This window comes from Pteronotus mesoamericanus, unplaced genomic scaffold (genome assembly GCF_021234165.1).
Source record: "Pteronotus mesoamericanus isolate MK-2021 breed Mesoamerican mustached bat unplaced genomic scaffold, CSHL_Meso_final scaffold_174, whole genome shotgun sequence".
In the NCBI taxonomy this organism is placed as follows: domain Eukaryota; kingdom Metazoa; phylum Chordata; class Mammalia; order Chiroptera; family Mormoopidae; genus Pteronotus; species Pteronotus mesoamericanus.
This window is the reverse complement of record NW_026555309.1, coordinates 41,558,301-41,582,160: the sequence shown is the minus strand read 5'-3', so window position 1 is coordinate 41,582,160 and position 23,860 is coordinate 41,558,301. Positions and strand designations below refer to the sequence as shown.

Below are 23,860 nucleotides of genomic sequence, written 5' to 3'. Positions count from 1 at the left end.
GCTCTGATTCCCGCACCGCGGCCAGGTCCTCCGCCCCACGGCCGTGGCGGGGAACACGGCACGCCCCTCCACCCCGGGGAGCTGCTGCCCTGTGACACTTACATCTCGTGGGCCTCCCCAGCTGGCGGGTCCCGTACACCTCCATCCCTTCCGCGTCCACACACCAGCACTGCTCCCGCCGCACGTCACACTGCACGGGCGCATACTCCCCCGAATCCTGACACTGAGGCAGGTAGGAGGCGGCCGTGCTGCGGAGGTAGCCACTCAGCAAGATCTGCTGCTTCTGGAGCTGGCAGAAGGACAGACCTAAGGGCGTGGGCAGCCGCGTCAGGTCTCAGCCCAGGAGCGCTCACGCCGCCTCCCTGCACGGGGGCGGGGTGGGGGAGGTGGCTCTCCCCCAGCGGAGAGTTACCACCAGGCCACGGACGCTCAGCGAGCCGGGGACAGGCTCAGGACCAGCCTTCCCACTGACCGTCCCCCTTTATCCCAGGAAGGACGGGTTTCATCCCGCCCCGCCGGCCTCCGGGACACCCCACTGCCTCACTGCTGCAGAGGTGGGTGTAGGCCTGGCTGCCAACAGAGCTTATCTGAGTCCGAATTTCCCCCACGTGCTTGCTGGGCAACCTTGGCGAAGTTGCTTCACCACTCTGGGCTTCACTCTCTTCCTCTGAAGGACTGAAAATACAACTGCCTGCTTCAGCTACAGGAGGGTTAGTGACATTCACGATTACTGTCCCTGTTGAACTGCCACTGTGTGCCTGGTGTTTTACATGTGTGTTAGGCCCTCACACACCCTGTGAGGCCTATGTTCCTGTCGCAGACGGGGAACACGGCGCAGTGAGGGCAGGTGCGCTGGCCAGTGTCTGCCAGCGGAGTGCTGGGCGCCGCAAGCACGCTGGCCGGGAAAAACCAGAGCCCAGACGGCGCCTTTCCCCATTGAAGGCTAGCACAGCTCTAGGCTCAATTCACCATTCCAAGGTCTGCCAGCTTCAGTGGACCTTTGTTTTAGGCTTAACTATGACGTGCTCTCAGCGGGAACTGTGTTCCTTTGACTACTCATCATAATCGTTATTTTAACAGGACAGTTTTAAATCTCAGGATGACGCCGGGGAGAACACACCTGGTGTGTACCTGGCGTCTCCCTGGTCCAGACGCCTTTGACGCCTGCTCACCGTGATGTCCTCAGGACCAGGCCCAGCCCCCGGCATGTAGGGGACTCAGCAGCTATTTGCGGAACAAGTGACTTGATTGTCCCATTTGATTTTACAGGAGTCCTGCAGGACAGTCGGTCTAACGCAGAGGAAGAACCAGCAGCCCAGAGGGGCACGTGCCTGGTAACGTGCCAAGCCCAGCGCTCTTTCCCAGATGCACAGGGTCCTAGCAAGGTCCCCCCATCCCATGGGACACCCGTCACCCCCTCTCACACTTACATGCCACGGGCCGCCCAGGCTGCCGGCTACCAGGCACCTCCCTGCCGTCAGCGCCCACACACCAGCAGGAGCGGCCGTCGTTCCGGCACTGGACCGTCCTGTGAGAGACACAGCATGGGACACGGCTATGGCCTCCCAGAGCCACAATCCAGGCTGCCTTGCCTCTGCCCTTCCAATCCTCCACGTTCTGACTCATGTAAATCAGAGAAAGGTTGGAGTGGAGGGAGCGGGTGACTTGGGAAAGGAAAAGCACTTCTTTCTGTCCTGCTGACCCCTACAGCCTCGGTCATTCGCTCCCCAGCCCCATCCGCAAGCCGTGTAACGAACGCCTGTCCTGGCGTGTTATGCTTCAGCCACACTGAGGCTGCAGGAGGTAAGGGCAGGGCCCTCCTTTGTGGCCCAGAGGTGGGGACACCTCATGGGGGGCCAGAGAGCAGGGCTTCGGTTACGGTGAGCCAGGGAAGCACCTGCCTGGGGATTCCCAGAGGGGTTCCCAGCAGCAGCGACGGCTGCGCTGAGCCAGCAGGATAATCAGGAGCTGTAAGAGGAGTCTCGGGGAAAGGGAAGAGGGTGGGCTTGAAACTTAAACAAGGCCATGGGAAGGGGAGCCGTCCTGACTGTTCCACTGTCCCAGAATCCCCGGGGATCCAAGCAGGCCCTGGACCAGAAGCATCGCTTGCATCTGGGGAGCATGTGAGAGTGTTGATAGGCGCGTTAGGGTGCGTATAAAACGGGAGCAGGGAGGGCTGTTCCACAGTGTGTCCCAGATGACAGTCCTATAGAGGGAGCACCAAGTTCAAGGTGACGGGAAGAGCCTGGGAAGATTGACTGTATTGCAGACAAAGGGTTCCCGTGTACTCCGCAGCGGTGGAAGTGGGTGCTGGTGTTTGGATTGTCGCTCCACTCCACAGGGAGAGAGTCCGGGACCCAAGCTCATGATAGGGCAGCTGGAAAGCCCTCACAGGAGGGAGCTCACTGGGGCCCAGCAGCCACCGACCTGAAGTCCAGGCTGCTTCTGCTCCCTCCACCTCTGGCTTCTCAAAAGATGCGAGGAGGAGGGGAGGCAGCCAAGTATGAACCATTTGCTCCCTCCCACCTTCTAGGAAAGGAATTACAGTAAAAGTTTTGGTAGAAAAAGAAGCGATGCCCTGCTCCTGGCTGGGAGGAAGCACGGACAGAGGCGCTCTGGGTCAGCCCCTCCAGGGCTGACGGACCCCGGGAGCCGAGAGGCGGGCCCCCCGCCAATGACTGTGGCCACGTCTCAGCACAGGGAGGGGAGCAAAGGGCATAGCGCTGGGACAGGGGAAACGACATGCTCTTATAAGGCTCCTTAGGACGCTGGGAGCCCACGTGGCCGAGGCAACCCTTACTGGAAGCTGCCGTCTTCGGCGCACTGGGGAACGTAGTCTGCTCGCTTCTGGAAGGCCCTTTCCCGCTGCAGCTCGCAGGGGCGAAGGGGCTGGGCGTCCACCTGGTATTCTACAAAGAGAAAAGGGACTCATCAGAGAGGAGTGTGGCCCGGACTCCAGGAACAAAGATGGGGTCCCTCAGCACACTCTTCGGGCACTTATTTCTAGCACCTTCACCAACCATTGGGTTCCCGCCTGCGTTTCTGCAACTATTCACACTTTTCCCAGTAGGACATTAGCTCATTTCATTCTCAGCACATCCTCGGGTTGGGGCAGAGGGGGTGGCGGCATTTTTCCATGTGACATTGAGGCGGGGGCAGTGAAAGTAACCTGCTCAAGGTCACACAGCAAGCAATAGAAGGGTCCAGAACAAACCCCTGGGCAGCACGTGCCCCCGCCCCCAACCGCGGTTGGGTGAGATCAGAACGCCTTCATAAAGGGTTGTTCTCGAAGTTTTCAAGCCCTCCATGCAGACAGAGCACCTTCCTGGCACAGAGTAGAAATACAAATTAATTAGTGAGTCTCACGTGTCTTATTTTCATTGAGAACGTGTGAAACATGCTGGGCTCACTCAGAAATCGCAACCATATGAGGTTCGCATCATCCACTTCCCTTTCCAGTGAGGAAACTGAAGCTTAGATGTGTCCAAAGTCACACAGTATCTGGCTGAGTGGCAGAGCCACACCAGAACATAGGTGCACAGGTAGGTTTGCTACCAGTCAAATGCCTCTCATGGGTGACCCAGGCTTGAGATAGCTAGGGAAATTTTTTTAAAAAGTTAATGTCAAAAATTTGCTAACAGTATGGGGTGTGAGGAGTTCGAATTAAATGAAGAAGATCTAATTCCCCATCTTCTGCCCACCAACCACTAGCTCTGTGACCTCAGACAATTGAGCCTCTTCCTCAGTAAAGAAAAGAGCAAAGCGCCACCCTGGGGGCATCGCAGGGATTAGATGAGATCGCAGGTGTTCGCAGGCCTGGGGCGCAGCCTTGGCGGACGGACATGGGAGCTGGGAGCTCCCTCCTGCCCGCTCCATGGCCCCGGGCTGAGAACTCACCGAAGATGTTGGCAGACACCGCGCAGGCCGAGCCCAGCAGACCGAAGACCCACAGGGCCAGCGCCATGCTTCCGGGCCCCTCGGCGGGTGGAGGGGTGGACGCTCTCCTGCCTGGCTCTGGCCAGGGAGCCTTTATGGAGCTGCCTGCCCACACCCCTCCCCACCCTGGGCTCTTGGGGAAGTAGCACCGCCCTGTTTTCTCTGCTGGTCCCAAGGGCCCCTCCACCTGAGCCTGCTCCCTGAGGACACTCATGTGGCCAGTGGGGGGTGAAAATCTTGCCGAAGAGATGAGGGAGCAGAACTGGGTTGAGCGGCTTCAAAATTCATCTTTACGCAAAAAAGCCAAAGCTGAGGCTTTGCGGGCAGCAGGTTCAGGCCGCTGGGAGAAACGCATCCCTCCTCGCCTCCCTGCGCCCTTCCGTCCCTCCGTCCTTCCCTTCCTTCCTTCCATTCTTCCTTCCCTGCCTCCTTCCCTCTTTCCTTCCACCAGTATTTTTTTTTTTAGAGCCCAATAGTAGCAAACACTCTGCTAGGCAACGAGGATGTGGCAGAGAACAAAACAGGGAAAATCAGTAACACAGAATGGAATGCTATGCAGCAGAAAGAAGGAAGCCCTTTCTTTGGTGACAGCAGGGATGGAACTGGAGGTGGCTATGCTAAGGGAAACAAGCCAGGCGGCAAAAGGCAGATGCCGTATGACCGCACTTACAACTGGAATCTAACAAATAAACTAGTGAGAAAACTAGAGCCAGGTGAACGCAGACCAGACTGATGGCTGCAGGGGGAGTGGGGGAGGGGAGAGTGGTAAAAGGAAGGGGAAGGGACGAGTCAAGGAACTCGTAAGAATGGCCCATGGACATGAACAATGGAGGGGGACGTAGTGTGGGTGAGAGGCGGGCTGGGTGAAGGGGGCAAAACGGGAAAAAGAAACTGGGACAATGCAATAGAAGGAACAGTGAAAAAATGTAGGTTTTTCTAATTGGAAAAAAAACACAGAATGTAAGAATTTTAGTAAGGGGAGCCAAGTGCACACATTCATGTTCCTATTCCCCCTCCTGCGTCCTCTGCCCAGGACTTCAGACGTCCCCGACCTGAGGGGCAGAGGAGCTGTGTCTCCTGCACAAAGCCTGGGCGCGCGTGTTTCCTCTGAGCGGAGCCAGCTTCCTTCCCTCACTCCTGTCCCTGCGTGACCTGGCAAGATGGCCTGATCCCCCTGAGCCCCAGCCTCCTTCTCAAGAAAACAGAGATAAAAGGTGAACAATAATGTATATGTACCCACTTGCTAGGGAGGCCACCAGGGAATGAATGAGATATTGATGAGTACGTGCCCAAGAAATGCTAGTTGTTATATTGATTTTCTCATTTGCAAATGACCCTGTGCCAGGGAATGACAGGTACTCAGAAGAACCCAGCAGGTGAGAGGCGAGGGATGGGTCGGGACAGGCGGGGCGGGGGGGGGTCCCAGCAAAGAGGATATGGCACGTGAGCAGAGACAAAGGGCAAGAGAGAAGCTGGAGAGACATCGTTGAAGGGAGAGGGGAGGGCAGGAGGACCGGCGGGAGAGGAGGGGGGTGGGCTCTGCTCCAGGGAGGAAAATGAAGGAAATGCAACTGCGGGACAGCGGACTGCACCATGTGAGGGGGCTGCCGTAGGTGTTGCCCGAGCTAACGCTGGTAGGTGCTCAAAGCAGTATCGTATGTAAGTGTGCAGTATTGGTTACTATCTCATTTGTGTGTTCGTGATACAAATTACAGAAAGTAAAACTCAATGGTTATTTTAACCAACAGGTATAGGATTAAAATCAGGTGAGAAACCCTGCTCTGCACACTCTTCCTGAGGATCGCACCAGCCCGCGGCACCAACATCTCCTGCTCCGGCTCCGGCAGCAGCTCCAGCTCGACTTCTCAACCTGTGTGCTTCACAGACGTTTCAAATTCAATGCGTCCCAAGAGGAACTTCCCAACACATGTAACGCTGCCCCTGAACATGTCATCGCCCTCTCTGACGGAAAACCGGACTCTGCACCCTAGACCTCTGCCCCCCATCTCACCAGCTTCCAAATCCCACCGGCAAGCCCTCCCGCCCATGCCTGGGGCACGGCCCCTCCTCTGCGCCCACACGCACGGCCCCTGCCTCCTTCAGGCCCGGGCTCCAGACGAGCTGCCACGCACAGCCTCCTCCCCACCGCGCGCCCTCGCCCTTCCCGGGCTGCTTCTCCAGCTGTAGGGGTGGGGGATGGAGGAAGCGTGGGCAGGTCTTGGCGACACGTAGCCGTGGGGAGCAGGCGTAACTAAGAATGAGATGATTTGAGAAGGGGTATTGGCATGTGCTGATGAAGACAACGCAAAGGGAAGAGCTCGCCTCGCCCAGCCCTGGCGCCCCAGGTGCACAGGCCAAGTAACAGCCCGGCAATGGAGAGCCAGCAGCCTATCTTCACTGTAAGGGTCGTAGGCTACCTGACAAGCCCCCGCAAAGGGCATGCGCAGAGCTGGCGCAGGTCAGCCTGTGCTGAGTCACCCTCCCTGGCCCAGGCACCCACAGAATGACATCAGCAGCTCCGCCCCGCTGCGCCAGGGGTGGGGGGCTCTGCTCCACTGGGTTCGGGGCTTTGCGGACACTGGAATTCATAGCCCTGGCACAAAGAGTGCTGTGTGGTCAAGGAACTGCAGAGGGTGCGCCGTCCCCCCTTCAGGCCCCACTGGAGGAGGGCGGCGCCCGGCCGCCGGGGCAGCGAGCGCGCTCAGTGGGCCAGAACAGCGGCGGACGCTGCGAAGAGCCCCCAGACCCCCTGGGAGAGGTGCTTCTCTTCGGGCAAGCGACAGAGCGGTGAGCTCAGAGAGCACAGGGCCTCCTCATGACCAACCTGTTCTCTCATCATGACTCAGCTGCCTGCTCGCACCTTATCACCGCTGAGCCGGGGCGCCCTGCGGGCTCCCCCGGTAATTCTGGGCAGCAATGCACTGGCCGGGTCTTCGCCGGCCGGCTCCTGGCCCAGGCCTCTAGGACTCCGCCCGGCTCCTCCTCACCGGCCGCCACATCCCCCGTCTCCTAGGCCCCAAACACAATCGGGTAACCCCCGCCTCCAGCCCCTCCCTTCTCTAAGACCAGTGTGCCATGTATAGCGAGCACTCACTGAAGGTTTGGGGGAATGGAGAGTAATGGATTACAGGGGAGGAAATTGCTTCAAAACACCATGTTTCTGGGTTTCTGGTGTCTGTCCGCTGCTGCTCACTAGAGGGACTCACCTCTGCCCTAGCCCAGCCTTGCCGCTGTGGGACGGCTTCCCGTTCCCCACCAGGGACTCGAAGCCACACTCCTCTTTCCCTGGGTTGCCAGAAGAATCATCCAAATTTCTGGTACTTGACTTCTGCTTCCAGAGGTTGGAACAGGCATACTGTCCCTCTTCCTCCTGCTAAGCCCAGCCAACACCCTGGACGTTACAGAGAACACAAACGGAACACACTGGAAGGTGGACGGAGGGAGGCCGCCAGCCAGCAACCTTGGGACCAGAAGAACAATGTGGTAGTAAGTTCCCTGGACTTGATTTTGCCTTGTGTGGATCAGACTAGGCGTTGGGGAAGCAGCAATCTAGAAAGTTCCATAAAGCTCAGATACCCCCTGCAAAGCCCCTGGAGCCAAATGTCCAGGAAAGGGGCAGCGACCCCCTCCCCCCCCCCCGACATAACTCACTCCCTCCTTATTAGCAGGTGTGGACAGAGGGGGCGGGGGTGGGGTGCTGCTCCACCCTTGGCAGGCCATGGGGAGGAGGCTCCGCCAGGCCCCGGCCAGGGACACACTCAAGGAGCCAGGACCCTCACAGCGGCAGGCATTAAGGAGCCCCTCTTGCTGGGGGGGTCGTTGGGGAGCCTGAACTTCTGTCCCCACGCAGGGGTGACCTCCCTCCCAGCGGCCGGTGTCAGAGGGGCCGGCAGAGGCAGCCTGTCACCGCTGCCCAGTAGCTGCAAAGCCGTGTCCTGGAGGAGTCCCTGAGGCCACTCAGGGAGCAATAGTGAGGAACTGCACCCCCTCCTGCCTGCAAAGGCCTGGCGGGAAGCCTACAGCCCCATCCCGACCAGCGGGAGCCAGGAGAAGCGTGTCCCCTGCCAGGTGTCAGCAATGGCAGGGCAAGAACCTGGATTTCTGTCCCCCACCTGGCGGCAGAGGCAGCGTCCCTCTGTCCCCACCACAGTGAAGTCAGTCGAGCTCTCAACGGGATCTAGAATTTCTTACCCAACACCCAGCTGTCCTGGCTCTGCCCAGAAATCACCCATCACACCAGGAACCAGGAAAACACCAGCTGGAAGGACGGACTCAATCAGAGACCGCGGGCGACAGGCACTCTACCGGGCGCCGAGCCGGCTCCCAGGCCGTGAGCCCTCTGGCTGGGCAGGGGCCGTCTGGATGAATTAGGATGAACACAAGGGTAGAAATCCAGGAGTGATACCTCCACACCTCGATCTTTATGAAAGCGACAGACTACCAGCAAGGGAGAAGCAGGAAGGGGACAGGGTCCATTTTGAGGGCCCGGCCCATGGACTGAGTGGAGAGGCGGGAAGTCGGCGGGGTTCAGGGTGCGCTTTTGGAGTGATGTTGTCTGCAGACAGGGAGGGCCCAGGACACCCGGGGGACTGGAGGGGCAACAGGGGCTCGTTTTGAACATGTGGAGTATGAACATCTGAGAGGAAGCCAGTCAGTGGAAATCGGTGTTAGGAGAGGGGGCTGAAATGATGAGAATAATCTAACGTTCCCTAAAAGAGGGCATCACCCTTGAGTTTGAAAATAACAACTCAGTAGACCCACATGTAAGTATGAGGAAGTGCACATTGTATTTATCTATAACACACCAAGAACAATCATTCCCCACCAACATTCATTCTGTTCTGTCTGGGCAGCAATAGTTCTCTTTTCAAGAAACACCCTCTTCTGGTTTATTGTTTATATTGAAATATATATCCTTGTGGGTTTTTAAAAAAACTTTTTATTTGTTAATCCTCATCCGAAGATATAGTGATTGATTTGAGAGGGAGAACATCAATGTGAGAAACATCAATTGGTTTCCTCCTGTACCCACCCACCCCAACCAGGCATGGAACCAGCAACCTAGGTATGCGCCCTGGGTGGGGAAGGAAGCCACCGCCTTTTGGCTAAGGGACAGCGCTCCAACCAACCGAGCCATTCGGCCAGGGCACTTGTGGCTATTTAAAGTAAGACTAAGCAGAAAGAAAAGCAGCTCATCCGAAACCTCTCATAATAATAGACTTACACTCTCTTAAATAGATAAGGAACGCTTAGCCCACTAGTTGCTAAAAGGCTTCAATCCTTGATACATTCTGTATTCAATGGATATATACAAACAAATAATTTGACTTAGGTTTACTTTAAAAATCGCAATTTAAGAACTCAGACTTCTAGTTCACGTACATAGAAGCAGAGTAGAAATCTTAGCGATCTAATCCTCTGGAGATTCCAGTTTGCCAGCTGCTAACAAGTAAGGTGACGTAACTGGAAGACACCAGAAGAGCAAATGCACAGCAATCCAGCCACGGTCACCAGGGGCTGAGAGGGTGAGCGCTCCTAGGTACAAAGGGGCTGCTTCGGAGGTGACAAGAACCTAGGCACTACCACTATTAGGTTACGAATTCAATGTCTAGAATATAACCACGATAGGGAAAAAGAGTAGACCTATTATTTTACAACACAAATGAAAGATACGGTATCAATCTTGAAATACAGACATTAGCAAATTTACTCCACACATGGAATATAGGCACTCTTTATACTTTAATATGAAAATTTAAGCAACTATCCCAAAATATCACCTCTACTAAAGCTTTTCATTTCTCAGTAAGATCTTTGACAAAGGTAATGTATCACAAGTAAATACACAGGACTGTATTCTATGTCTATTGCTCTTTGGCACATTTGTCAAATTGAAGAATCTCAAAAGGCAAGAAAAAGTTCTAATGACTGTTTTGCACATTCTTTTAATCATCTTTACATCAAAATATAAGGCCGCAAAAAGGCAAGCTGAAATTTTAAGATTATGTGGAATAGTTTTAATAAAGAGTTTTACATACAGTACCTTACATATAGAACAGTGTGTTTGCAAATTTAAATAATATCTGAATGTACAGTGGCATGTATTCTTATCAAAGATAAATCCGTATTTACTGTCTATCAGTTCTCAAATGCATTTATACAGACTGCTAGAGCTGATACACAGAACAAGGCATAAAATATTCAAGTGGTATGCCATCAAACAGCCTCTTCTTAAGTCTTTTTCCCCTTTTTAAAAGAGTTTCAAAACCTGTACATACATTATTAATTTTTAAAAACAGTCTGTTAAAAGGTAACATTTCATGTTAACCACCAATTCTTATAGTCTGTAGTAATAAAACTAGATATGTGCAGATATAAATATGTGAAGGCTAAGTACATATGCACGCTGAGTGTTGGTTTCGAACACGCACCCGCACTGTCGCATCCCTGCCTGCGGAGTGCCAGGCGCGCACGCCGCACGGAGCCCAGCGACCGCAGGGCCTGGGCTTCGAGTCCAGCAAGAGCTAACGCAGCAACTTAGTTGCCTTTGGTTTCAGAAATGTGTCCATTTGTGATCAAAGCTAAAAGTTTTGAGTGTGCATGTATTTTTTAAAAATAAAATTCATCTTCAGAAATGAAGCTTTTCCAGTATTCCACTACCAGCAGTTTAAAAATCCACCACCACAAATCATTTTGATAGTTCTGTCACTCCTCATCCCAGCTGAGGTTCTTTACAATGTTTTTCTCAAGGCAAACACTAAGCATACTCAGGATCAAGCGGCCCACTGAAGCCTGAATCCTGCAACCAGCTCTACATGTTACACGCAGCATCTGCGACATCCAGGCTTCTGAGGGACTGATGGCATTACGTAAGACCAGGGCGGGGGGAGAACCCACCAGTACCTAAAGCCCCCTTCCCGGCTGCATCGTCCTCATTTGGCACACTGAGCCTTCTGTAACCCATTCTGTTTTCAATGAGCTGAATGCCCACAATAAATTACAACTGCCTGGTGCTCGTTTTTAGAACATATTCATAGTGAAGTAAGAATGCCAACGCCGTTCCCCCGGAAGCGAGACTGCTACTGTCAGTTTTCTGATTAAGGACATTCATGACCTAAGAAACAGCTGCTCATGATCCTGGGCAAGTTGCAACCCCTGCATTGCCACGCAGCTGCACCAGCTGCAGGAAGGCAGGTCTGACAGCCACCTACAGCCTCTCCAGACGTCAGCTTTCCTCTACCATTTTGTGTTTGGCCAAATGCTGGTGTATAAACAAGGATCTTCCTATTAAAAACTACATAAATATACTGTGTTTCTTTCTGCAGGGGTCTCGAGCTTCACATAATCAACTGCTCAAAAACCCTGCCAACTCAATTCCCTTAGCATAGATTATAGTCTACTTTCAGCGATCCTTGGCATATAATACAATATCATTTGTAGCTTGCTCATAAATTCTTTTTCCTATTCGCTTCTTTGATAAAGCTGTTCTTCACTTTAAAGTTGTTTTCAAGGTACCGACCTACTGATGTCCCAAGTCAGTAGGTGACCAAACAGCACAATGCTCTCTAACGATCCACCCAGCAGGCGCAGGCGCGTGGGTACAGCAGCCGTGCGGCTGCAGAGCGAGCCCTTCTCCGCAGGCGTCCGCGGCTGTCATGCAGAGCAGAGAGTCGCTATCCGCTGCACTTTGCCCATGTCCATCAGAAGCTGCTTGATGTGGCGTTTCAGCTGCGGCAACCTCGCGAGAGGGTCAGGCGGCTCCAGCTCCCCTGTGAAATCCAGCCAGCTCTCCAGAACTAAAAGAGAACACACACATTGAAACAGACACTAGAGGAACAGTCACAAAACGGCATAATTAGAACGTTGGAGAAGCGATGGAGACAGAGTTCCCTTCCCATTTTCTAGAGGCCAACACACATGGCCATTAACCTCCTTTATATCTTATCCCACAGGGTTCTAATCCTTCTTGGTAGCCTTAATCTGTTATTATTTTAGACAATTTTCCCTTTGTTAAGTATTTGAATTAACTTCATTTTGAATGTCTTCTCTTACTCTCTTCTGGAATAGAAAACCACAGTGCCTTGCACCTGCTCAAGCTTTCTACTAGTTTAGGCTTAAACTATCTCTACTTCATTTTAAATGAAACTTAGCTACTCGACCATTTTTATTCTCAATCCAGAAGTTTGTTTTTAACAGAGGAAAGGAGGTGGCAATTTCTCGGTGTCCTTTTCGAGTCTATATTACATGACTTTTTTTAAAACATGCAAGCATATTAGAAGTCGAGGCAGAATGCAATGAATTTGCATTCTACACTTTTTATTAATGATAGGGGATCCGGCCAGGTTGCATTTTTTTTCTTTACAAATCTACTCAAAACATTACACTAATTCTACAGTTAGCTTATAACCTCATGGAAGATGCTTCTGAAGTGAGTTTCCATTTCCTCTTTTCTCAGGAAAAACAAAGCAGCAGGAGCTCTTAGAAGGTGAAGATATCGCATCCTTTTGCAAATCAAAAAAGGGGAGGGGGGTGCAGCCTATGAGACTGGGAGGAAAAAGGGGTCAGAAAGCACAGGGAGAACCTGGGTAGGAATCGGGTCATCTAAGGTACTCTACTCTCTCAATTACCAAGTGGGGACACTATCGTTCCTGTCTACTTCTCAGGGCTCTGGTGTGATAGTTAAAAATATATGTTTTTTAAAAAAACTACTTGAAAATTTATATGCAAACTTAGGTTTACCTACTTAACCTTGCAGTTTTTTGTTGTCATTATTTTTATCTAACACATGTGACCACTGTGAAAAAAAAAGTTCAAAATGCTTTCCCCCAGATTTCAAATATGCTTGAAGTCCTTAGTTTGACACAACAAACATATCCCATATGTGCTCTCTATTGAGCCTGGCTGATAGGCAATATTTAATAAATGTCCACCTTAAAAAGAAAACAAAAACCTAAGGTCATCCAGTCCCAGGGTCACGAGCTCGGGGGGCGCCCCCGGCAGTTGCGTGGCGAGTGCCGAGCAGAGGGGCCTCTGCAGCTTCCATCCCGCAGTTTAAAAGCCATAAGCCACTGTACAGCGTAGAGCAATTGCATTTTAGTTCTTTCGTAAATTACCGTCCACTTCTTTTTCTATTAGGTCCATCCTGCTGGTGACTTCATTCTGCACATTCTCTATATGTGTAAGGAGGTTGAGCTGCCACTGAAGGTGCGAGTCTCCAGGGTCTTCAGTGCCCTTTCTATCGTTATACACAAATACGGCGCTCTTTTCGGGCGGATCCTTCTCCAAGAAGCCATGGGAAAAAAACAAAGAGTTGGGTGAACCGTGCCGTCATAAAGAAAAAGATACATAAAAAACTCATCAGCTGCAAAGATCAGGGGAATCCAATCAAACTCCTAGCATATTTTTAAAGGAAGTTTATCCCGTAATTGATTGACCTCTGATGGTGCTCACGAGCCAATGGCCCCGCTCTGTCCCCCCGCAATGCCTAGCAGCAAAGTGCACGCAGGGCAAAGGCAACGACTAAAACGTGCTTAGTAAATGAAGTCCCTAATGATGTTCTACAATTAGAACGCCCAATAATTCAGACTGACCCCTTCCTCAAGTAATCTAAACTGGCGACACACGCAGATGATAGGCAAAGACAACGATGGAAAAAAATCAAGAAAGTCGGCAAAGACAGTATGAAGTCTGATTAACAGCAGACCGGACCACACTGACGTGGTTAAATCAGTGAGGCAAGAGGAAGGTTAAAATCTTTTACAAGTGTAAAAAGTGTGAACTGCTTAATGCACACACACCAAATCTGAATTCAGAAATAACCCATTTCATAAAGGAGATATTAATTGACAATATCATTTATCACAAGTTTTAGTAAATACAAGCTTCCCAAATTCGGTCAAATTTTTATTTATGGTGATTACTTGATAAAGGAAACCAGACAAATAAATAACTAATTTTAAAGCAGCACAGTTAACTGAAACTTAATTTTAAAAAATGAAGGCATAACATCTTTAAGACAATCAGTGAGCAGGAAACAAGTTTATAAATATTCATTGTACACAGAGCTCTACGAATTCAACTTACTGCATAATGGGATTGATATGTGTATACAACTATGCTAATATTTTATAAAAGGACTACAGTGCCACCCTTTATCTAAAATACATAAATAAAAAAAAGGCAATTATATTAAAATGTATACACACCCACATGCGCGTTCATGTTCTCACAGACATTTTCCTGCGGAATAAAATGTGGCTCATGTTTTTTTGGGGCCTCTAGGTGTGCTTATAAAATTAAAATTTCTCTTAGGACCAAAGTTTACTCAATTACTACAATTCTGAATTAGGGAATTATTAAATGTCCAAATTGCCAGTGTTTTCTTGTGGAGAAAGCAAAAAAACGTGTTTACCCTAACAAGGTCCTTGTGAACTTGGAAACAGAAGAAAGATCTGGTGCCTCAGTATGTGTTAATTCTATCAGATTTTCCTTTGCTGATCTATCGTATTTCCCAAACAAAGACAAATAACGCAGTTGTACCTTTGTAGGCATTCCATCTTCTTTTACCAAGTACCGTACACGGTTTTTCTCTCTCATGTGGAACTCCTGCTCTTCTTCAAAACTACTAACATCATCCTCATCTGAGCTCCCGGGGTCTGCAAAAGGTTTGCAGTCTTGACCAAAACTTTGTGGCTTTTGATAGCTGTGCTCACTTGTTATATAGGTTCCTTCCATTTTCAGGGGCACACGAGGAGCTTCCTTATGATTTTGCACATGACGCTTCCTTTCTTCAAGGCTGACTGTGTCTTGCACTGTTATTTTTTTCTCTCCCTCAGCAACAATCTGACCTGGGTCTTCTCGCCTCCCAGAACAGGCCCAGAGATGGAGGTCAGGATGGTGTTTATTCCTTGAAACAAAGTTGGAGAAACAGCAATTCAAAACACCCCACAATATCTAGCAACGAGTTTACTACCATAATGAGTTTCACAATGTAAGCTTCTGCAGTTAGCCCCTGGCTCTGCCGGCCTGTCGGGTCACTGCGTGGGCCTGGCTCAGGCCGACCGGCCCTGACTCTCCAGCGAAGACCGAGCCCAGTTAGGAGGAGAGCAGAGACTCGAGACAAAAGTAAATACAGTTCTTAGGTTGTCTCAGAATTTCACTCAAAATTCAAATTCTCATAATTTTATAAAAATAGTTCTCAGAGGGAAAAGCAATAATGAATTTAATTCTGTTGATATTTTTCATTATTTGATATATGCGCTTCTTTTTCTACTAAATTTTCATGGTATTTTTAAATTGTACAACATGAAAAACCTTTATGTGGGCATATTTTTAAATCTTTATTTAATAAAAAAGCAATACTTGCTCATGACAAAAAATTCCAACTACAGTATGTACAAAGTAAAAACCTCTCAGCCATTGGCAATCCTAAATTGCTGAGTATGATCTTCAAGACTTTCTTACACACATAAAATTCTTTTTAAAATGGGCAGGCTTTCACCTTTTCTTTTCACACAAATGGGTTCTCATAGGCGTTCTTCAGGTGTCACACGTATGGGCATCTAGCCACGTCAGTGCTATAGCAACAGATTTCCTTACTTCTAGTCCAGTAGCAAGGAGTATTAACACTCCACAGTCTAATCATCCAATTTCCCACTGATAGATGTGTGCATCTTTGCACACAAGTGAGAATAAGTCAGATAAATTTCTAACACAGAAGTGCCGAGTACAACAGACACTTGTCTTTTGACAGGTAGTGCCGGAGCGACCTCCATGAAGGCTATTCTGGGTGTGAACGAAGGCCCGAAGCTAAGGGGTTACGGTTTGGCTGAGCTGGACCTTCCGGGGGAAAGGCAGGAGAGGAAACACATGGCAGTGAAATGGCAGACAGGACAGGTGTCCCGGAAGGACTCGGAGCGCATGCTGAAGGGCTTTGACTTCGTTCACAGAGCCCCAGGAAGACACCACAGTATCTTTAGCTTGAAAGAGACAAGCTCCTATGTGTCTTTTACTGAGACCGCAGTGGCCATAGTAAGAAAAATGGACCGAAGGAGGCCAGGGCTGGAGGCGCAGCGAGTGCCAGAGGGAGGGCAGCTGGTGGGGGGGAGGCGGGGCCGGTGGGGCGGGGCCAAGCACATCGGGCACCAAGTCCATGTGGGACACCAGGAGGGGGAACGGAGAACAGCAAAGAGAAGATGGGCAAGTGGGTCCACGGCAAAAAAAATCTTGTGAAAACCAGAGATTCATCGTGCATGCGTGTGAGAGAGAGAGAGAGAGAGAATTCTAGCCAGGTACTGGAGGAACTGAAAACGAGGACATCAAGAACATTCTGATATACTGCTTAGGGAGGCAAACGTGTTTTTTATGGGAAAATTGTCTGGGATGACAATACATTTGGTGCACAGTGTAGGGATGGAGTACATGATCCATCAGCAACCTTCAAAGTCAATCTTAAGGCAATTGAAAAATATATTGCGGACTCTATTTCATCTTGACCAGATTCCAGAACAACATGAAACACAGGGTTCACAGCAGCAAATGCATGTGATTTTGTGCAAGTGTGACACACGACGCATGGGGCCAGGGACTACCATCTGCTAAAATGCTAGAGGCTGCTTCTACCTTCAGCCTCACTCATCTGCTTTAGGCATGAGGCAGCTGGTCATCCAAGAAGTTATTACTCTTTCCTCTTTTAAGTTAAAATTTATTCAACTAACTACTCTGCCTTCCCACCTGCGAGTCTCAATCTGCCAAAGGCCAACGGCCTGGCCTGCATGCAGACCTGGGCTGAAGTGGACGGCCCGCGGGCAGCCCGACTTACTTGAGGATGCCGATCTTCAGCTGTAAGCCGTGCAGAACTTCAGTGACGCCATAGACGTCGGCCAGCAGGTGATGTGTGGAAACGATCTTTTTGGCATTTAGGTGAGAATAATTCTCTTTTAAAAATGATAACCCACACATTCTCCCATTATTCAACCAGTCCTTATCATAGCGGTATTTTGCACTCCACCTCTGACCTGGGGAGGAAGTTGACAGGAAAGTCACAAAGAAGCCTCCTCATCCAGGACACCTTTCAGCGGCTCCCCTCCTAACAGTTTTCAGGAAGCAAGGCGCCCCCATGCGAAGACCAGCTCTACAGAAGGGCAAGGCAGCTTCGGAGGAGCTGGCACTGGGAGAGGACTTCCTGCCCCTGGAGGACAGGCTCTGTGACGGACTGGCAGCCACAGATGCGCCTGTGGAGGAAACCTTGAGTGGGTTACTTTCCGTTTTTCATGTATCTGTTATCTGTCCTCCAAAAGGGCTGAAAGGGCTGGGCAGACACTTGACAGAGACAGCTGCTTCTCTGGCTGACCTTTGTTTGGAACTGGATGACCCAGAGTTCTAGAAGTGACAAGGGCCCCTCCCCCACAGCTGAGATCTCACAGCATCCTAGGTAATCCTGGAGCTTCGATGTCAGTAGTCACTATACCCTCGCGTGACTGCTGTTTATGTGTCTGTGTCCCCTACTGCAAGACAGTGGAGGGTTAGCAAACAGAAGGCACCCATAAATGCTGCTGAACGAACAATGTCCATGTTCATACAGAGCTGAATAATGCCCCTGCTTCTAATGGCATTTCAGATTTTTTTTTATCCTCACCCGAGGACATGTTCACTTTTTTTTTTTCTTTTTGGGTATAGAGGGGAAGGGAGAGAGAGAGGAAGAGAAACACTGATCAGCTGCCTCCTGCACACACCCTGACCGAGGATCAAACCCACAACCTAGGGGTGTGCCCTGACCAGGGATCAAACCGGCCACCTTTCACTTTGCAGGATGGGCTACTTCAGTTTTTTGGTAGGCATGAGAACAATTCATTGGGCTTCTATTTGAAATATCTCGTTATTTTCCGCCTCCGAAACTGAAAGTACGTACGGCCTACAGGACCTACCCCTCTGAGCACCTCTAACGGAGGACGGCACGGGCGCCCAGCACAACGAGCGGGGAGCCCAAAGGTGTGCGTATCCGTCGCGGTCCTGCCGCGCCTGCTACTGTCCCTGCGCACAAGGTACTCGGCCTTCTGGGCCCGAGCTGCCTCATCAGTGAAATAAAGGAACCATATGTGATAACCTGAGACCCTCTCTGCTCTAAAATGTGTTGGATATACAGCACTATCAGAAACTTGATAAAACCATGTCAGGAGTGCAACTTCAAAATAGGGCTCCATTCAAACAGCCCTGCATGAACCTATTTAGAAATCAGTGCACAGGAGTCTACTAAGGGGCTAATTCTTGCCCAGGAAAAAGCCTTAACTCTGTCCGTCCAGTGAGGGAGTAACGATGTTGATGAACTTACAGTAATGTTTTTGCCTAAGTTATTAGTATGAAGAATGAAACTGTACCCGTGGAAAATGCTTGAAAATGTTAGCCTGGAAGCAGGGTCTAACTGGCAGGGACAGAGCAGCTCCCAGGCAGCTGCCGCCCGCGGGCCGCGGGGGGCCTTACCGGGCGGGTCTCGGCAGACGTAGCAGGTGTACTGCTCCGGGATGCTCTCCTCCAGCAGCCCCAGGCACACGCTGTGCTGCCAGCACAGGCACTCGTCACACTGCGGAGACAGGGGCCCACAGTCACCGACGACTTGCTGCAGGCGCACAGGGCGCGCATGCCCCCTCCCTCCACCTCACGCCACACAACAAAAGCCAGTGCTGAGTGAAGACGAAGCTTATTTTTGAAACACTCAACTATTTTGAGCTTCGTCTTGTTGCACCTATTAAAATGTGCTTTGATAAATTACTTGATTCATAAAAAAGTCACAAAACTATTTCTCTCATCTATTTCCCACTAATTTTTTAAGTTATTACATATTTAAAAGTCTTCAATAAAATAGCGTAGTAAAGTGTGCAGAAATTTTTTTTAAAAAGGCAAGTTTGTAGCAGTACCTGTAACAACAATCTCTTAAATTTGTAGTTCCCTTATTTGAGAAAACTACTAAAAAAGGAGAGAAAAAAGGATATTACTATTTTTTCATTCCTATACCTAACATTTCCAAATCTTCCAAATATCATCACAAAGTATGTGTTATACTTCCATTTTTTCTTAAAAATTTTCTAGAGGGAGAGGTTGTTTGCAATGACTAACTCTTGCAACAAAGCTTCCCTTTACTCTTTGAGAACAGCGGGAACTTCCACGTTTCCACAGCGGCCTGCTGAAGGGTGGCTATACAGTGTGTTCTAACAACAGGAACCCAGGCCCGGAAGACAAGGGCAATGGTCCGCCCATCAGCTTGGATGCCTGCCCATCTTAATGGCTCTCTAAACGAATTGCAACTTGACGTCCTCAAACTAAACATCCAAGCAAAGGGAGAGTGCTCTTCAAACAAGGAAGTTCTGCTATTTCAATGAAGAGATTTCCCAGTTGAGTACTACTGGCCTTGCAGACGTTATAATCCGTTAGAAACCTCCATCTTCAATAGGACAGTGAGTGAAAAAAGACAACAGAAGGCTGGGTGCACCTGCCGAGTGCCCCAAATCATTAAGTCTGTACCGCGGGAAGGGAGCGCACCTGGATCATGAAGCCGTTCTCCTCGTCCATTTCACAGATGCATCGCACAATTTCATTAAGAGCATCATCTTCATCCTGAGATTCCTCAAAATTTGTTGAATCAAAATCCTGATTGTACTCATCCCCACTTAGAAGCAAACTTTCTGTTGAAGAATCATCTAGGAATTCCACATCTGTTAAGTCTAGAATATACATTAAAAGTACACTCAGCATATTTTTCCACTTTTATGGAAAGTGATTATAAGCTATTGCATATTTAGCAACTGAGGGAAAACAAACAGGAATAGGTTCTTTATCTCTGGACAAAGAACCTAATGATTTTTAAAGTTCAGGTAATTACAACTGCTTTACATCTTAATGTATACACTATTACAGGTAACTCAGAAAGTATCCCCTGGTCTTGGAGTTTAGAGGTTATAGCTAAGGTTGACATTGGGTTGGCCAAAAAGTTTGTTTGGTTTTTTCCCATAAGATGGCTGTAAGTAGCACTTTGTTGTTAACTTCATTCAAAACAATTTTGTTAGACTGCATTGTGAGAGCTGTCCTATCAGCATGCATTTAAAAAAAACTTATCAAAATTGGTGAGTTTTTGTGTAGCCATTTTAATATTGAAGATGGAAGAAAATACACATTTTCAGCATATTATGCTTTACTATTTCAAGGAAGGTAAAAACACAACTGGAATGCAAGATAAAGATTTGTGCAGCATATGGAGAAGGTGCTGTGACTGATTGAACGTGTCAAAAATAGTCTGCAAAGTTTCATGCTGGAGGTTTCTCCCTGGACAATGCTCCATGGTCGGGTAGACCAGTTGACGTTGACAGCGATCAAATCAAGACATTAACTTAGAACAATCAATGTTCTACCATGAGGGAGAGAGCTAACATATCCAAAGCAACAAAATTATTGGTGAAAGTGAAAAATGCATCCTTCACTTTATGGAAAAAACCAGACAGACTCACTGGCTAACCCAGTGCCACTCTTATTTAAGTGTGCATAGGCTCCGAGTGCTTTCGCCACGTTACCCCTTTGGTCCTCACTGTGAAGAGGACAGGTTTCCCGTCTGTGCCGCCGCGGCACTTCAGAGAGGGGAAGGAGCTCACTCACTGTGGGGCTACCACCAGTATTCTTCTCCTGACAGTGTCATTATCACCAACTACCGTCGCACTCATTGTGCGCCATGTACAGTACTAAACACTGTAACTGTAAGATACATAACTTGCTCAAGCAAAGCAGCCAGCTGGGGACAAAGCCGACTGAACACCCGGCCTGCCTGCCTCTGCAGCCTGTGCTCTTAACGGTCCCCCAGCAGTTCTGACGCTGGGGTCAGGAGTTCCCCTGGGAATTTAAACTCTGCAGTTTGATAATAATCTTTAAAAAATTAATAAGTATATGCTAGACATCAGATTACATAGAGGGCCAATATATATAACTTGATTTAAATGTCAGGTTTCAGGTTTGTATTTATAAATGGGAAAAGGTGGGAAGGGGGCACGACTTTTTCCTAATCCTCCTCTTTCCTTTTTTTGTTTTAAATTAAAAATCTCAAAAGTGCTATGTGCTTATTTCAGGGTAAAGGAGAGAACATGCTTTTCTCCATAGTGTGCGAGAGAGGAGTTAGTCCTGGAAGAGCGCAGGCAGTAAGTGTGCAGAAGACAAACCCCTCAGTCCCTACCCTGGGGGCACTCAGGCGGCAGAGACAGGCAGCGCTCTGAGCTCCCTGGGGCTTCCCGTACAGTGAAGACCCTTCCCTCGCCCCGCACTCCCTGACTCCAGTTCCTGTGCTGCTGGAGCTCGAGCCTTGAGCCACAGCCATCAAGGCCTGGAGCTGGGAGACTTTGTCCTCCTGCACGGAGAACACTGGGAGGTGAGAGTCTCAACATCACCCGCTGCCAGGACTCACAGGAAAACCCGAGAGTCCGGCTGCAAGGCTCCTGTCCCCTCCCGAGGTGGCCTTCTGCCTACGTAAGGGTGCCCGGCACCTGACTGTGCTCAAGTCATTGCTCTGACCGCATTCCCAGACCTTTGGTTACGGATATATCTGTGATCAAGAATTCAAAGTCCATTTTTAATACTAAGATAAATATTTGGATAAAAAGCATTATCTTTGGAGTTAAGATCAACCTTGGTTTGAGTTTTAACTCTAACACTAACTAGCCCTGAAAGTTACTTAACTAATAATTCTCTAATTGTTTATCTATGCAATGTGGATAAGAACATCTAATTTATAAGCTGGTAGTGAAGAATATGAAAATATATGCAAAAATACCTATGGAAAACCAGAATATGGTAGAAACCAATAGTTTCTTCCTACCATCTGTCCTATAAGTATAAAGCCAATTTTACTTCATATAAATTAAAAAGTAACTAAAAGTTCTGATGTTGACATTTCCCTGTTAGTTTATAAAATAACTTTTCAAATTGCCCTGTCCTCAATAAAGTATGATCTATCCTTAGCTCTACATTTAAGAGTCTTAAGACTTGTTTTAAGCGTTATATGGTCACACATACTTTCACCACTAAGATCAACTGACAAAATTGCCCTTGGGTACTGATACGTTGTATTTTTCTCCGTAAACATGCTTCGCAGAGCCAGAGAACTCCCAGAAGATCGAGTTAGTGGAGAACAGCACCTTTCCAAAAAGTCTAAGGAACTGTCTTCATAGTCTGAATAGTCTGCAATATAAGACATATAAAGAAGTATTAATAGTCAGGTAATCATGAAGAGTGACTATAAAAATAGTAAAAAAGTCAGTTTTAGGATACACAAAATAAGCATGCCACCACTTTCTCTGGCCACCCATGAACAGCTGGGTAACTACGCATCTGAGCCATTGGGTTTGGCAGAGCACAGAGACATACAGCCCAGCCAGCACACACATAGCAGGGATCACAGTTCTAACGGGTCTCATTCGTTCTCACTGAGTAGTCCCGAGTGAGCAATGACTATGTTAGCCTGTAGGAGGACAAAGGGAAATTAAGGTCGCAGACAGTATTAAATTGCTGATTAGCTGACCTTCCAATAGGGAGATTATCCTGGATTATCTAGGTGGGCCCAGTGTAATCACAAGGGTCCCAAAGTGCAAGACAGAGGCCTAAGAGTGATGTGAAGTGAGAAGGACCTGTGCAGCCATCGCTGGCTTTGACGATGACAGGGGAAACAGCCGAGACGTGCAGCAGCCTCGGGAAGCTGGACAAGGCAAAATGGATTCTCTCCCAGAGGCCCCAGAAAGAAATGCAGACCAGCTGACACCTCGACTTTAGCCCAGTGAGATCTGGTTTAGGCTGCTGACCAGCAGGACTTTAAGGTGATAAATGTGTGTTGTTTCAGCTCACTGATGGGTGGTGTTTTGTGTCAGCAGCCACTAATACAGTGGTCATCCTCAAAGAGGGCGCAGCAGAGTCCTCACTGGTGAACGGCTCTCTGGGTGCCAAGCATGACTCCAAGCGCTTTAAGTGTATTAACTCTCTTAATCCTCGCAATCAACCAAGAAGGGAGCTACAACTGCTGGAGCTACCTTACAAATGACAGAACAGAGAAGGAAAAATTAAATAAATTGCCCCAAAATACACAGCTATTAATGGCAAAGCCAACATTTATACCTGACTACAGAAGCTTTATTCTTAACCAAAAAGTGTTATCAGTGGATTTTAATATTTAAAGCGACACAAACTGGAGAGCTCGTTAAAACAGATCCCTGGGCCTCGCTACCCCCACTGCCCCCCAGGTCAGGAGCGGGGGCCCTCTCTGAGGATGCCCACGCTGTCAGACTACAGAGCGACACTGGGGTCACGCTGTGCTCTCCTCCCACGGCCCCGCAGTGACTGCCCAGGTGGCCGACGCCGCGGTACGCAGGCACAGGCATGGCAAGGGCGCTCACTAAAGGCCAGCTAGTGCTGTGCTCGCTGCTTTACAGCAGTTACCATCCTCAATCTTCACAATAACTCTATGAGACAGAAACTAGCAATACCATTTTGGAAGTGAGAAAACCGAGCTTTACAGAACTTAACGTGTCCAAGATCACCCACCTTTTAAGTGAACTCACATACTCCGCTTTCAACGCTGCCTTGGTTAGTATTTGCTCACCTCACCTTTTTCTACACTTTTATTTTCAACATTCCCCTGTCCTCTCTATCCTTATGTTTAGATTTGCCTCTTAAAAACAACATATAACTGGATTTTTAAAAAACATATTATGCTAATGTACAATTATAGGTATTATTACGGATCTATTTGGATTGTTTTCAAATGTCATTTTGTAATTTCTATTGTTTTTCTTTTCTGTTTTTCTTATTGTCTTCTTTTGGATTTTTTTTCATTACATCCCCCCCTGGGAAATTATACCCTATGTTTCTACTCTTTCAGTGTTCTTGTTAGAAATTCTAAAAT

The 23,860-nt window shown here is 48.9% G+C and overlaps 2 protein-coding genes across 13 annotated transcripts in view; both read right to left on the bottom strand.

Annotated features, from left to right (window-relative positions):
- Nucleotides 1-3,998, bottom strand: part of TG (thyroglobulin) — a 204,856-nt gene extending 200,858 nt beyond the window's left edge. Inside the window, exons 1-4 of the mRNA XM_054590517.1 lie at nt 3,898-3,998; nt 2,801-2,909; nt 1,431-1,528; nt 103-306 (exon numbers count right to left, since the gene is read on the bottom strand). Coding sequence (XP_054446492.1) covers nt 103-306; nt 1,431-1,528; nt 2,801-2,909; nt 3,898-3,964 — 478 coding nt within the window. The 5' untranslated portion in view covers nt 3,965-3,998. The remainder of the gene's footprint in view (nt 1-102; nt 307-1,430; nt 1,529-2,800; nt 2,910-3,897) is intronic.
- Nucleotides 3,999-9,654: 5,656 nt separating this feature from the next.
- PHF20L1 (PHD finger protein 20 like 1) overlaps nt 9,655-23,860 on the bottom strand; it is a 64,823-nt gene continuing 50,617 nt past the window's right edge. For 7 of the 12 annotated variants that reach the window (XM_054590501.1, XM_054590506.1, XM_054590507.1 and 4 more), the window contains 7 exons: nt 21,982-22,146; nt 19,471-19,652; nt 18,415-18,514; nt 16,757-16,952; nt 14,476-14,842; nt 13,050-13,215; nt 9,655-11,732 (listed from right to left, as the gene is read on the bottom strand). In XM_054590501.1, coding sequence (XP_054446476.1) covers nt 11,590-11,732; nt 13,050-13,215; nt 14,476-14,842; nt 16,757-16,952; nt 18,415-18,514; nt 19,471-19,652; nt 21,982-22,146 — 1,319 coding nt within the window. In that variant the 3' untranslated portion in view covers nt 9,655-11,589. The remainder of the gene's footprint in view (nt 11,733-13,049; nt 13,216-14,475; nt 14,843-16,756; nt 16,953-18,414; nt 18,515-19,470; nt 19,653-21,981; nt 22,147-23,860) is intronic. The other 5 variants (XM_054590508.1, XM_054590512.1, XM_054590505.1 and 2 more) reach the window with 4 other exon arrangements.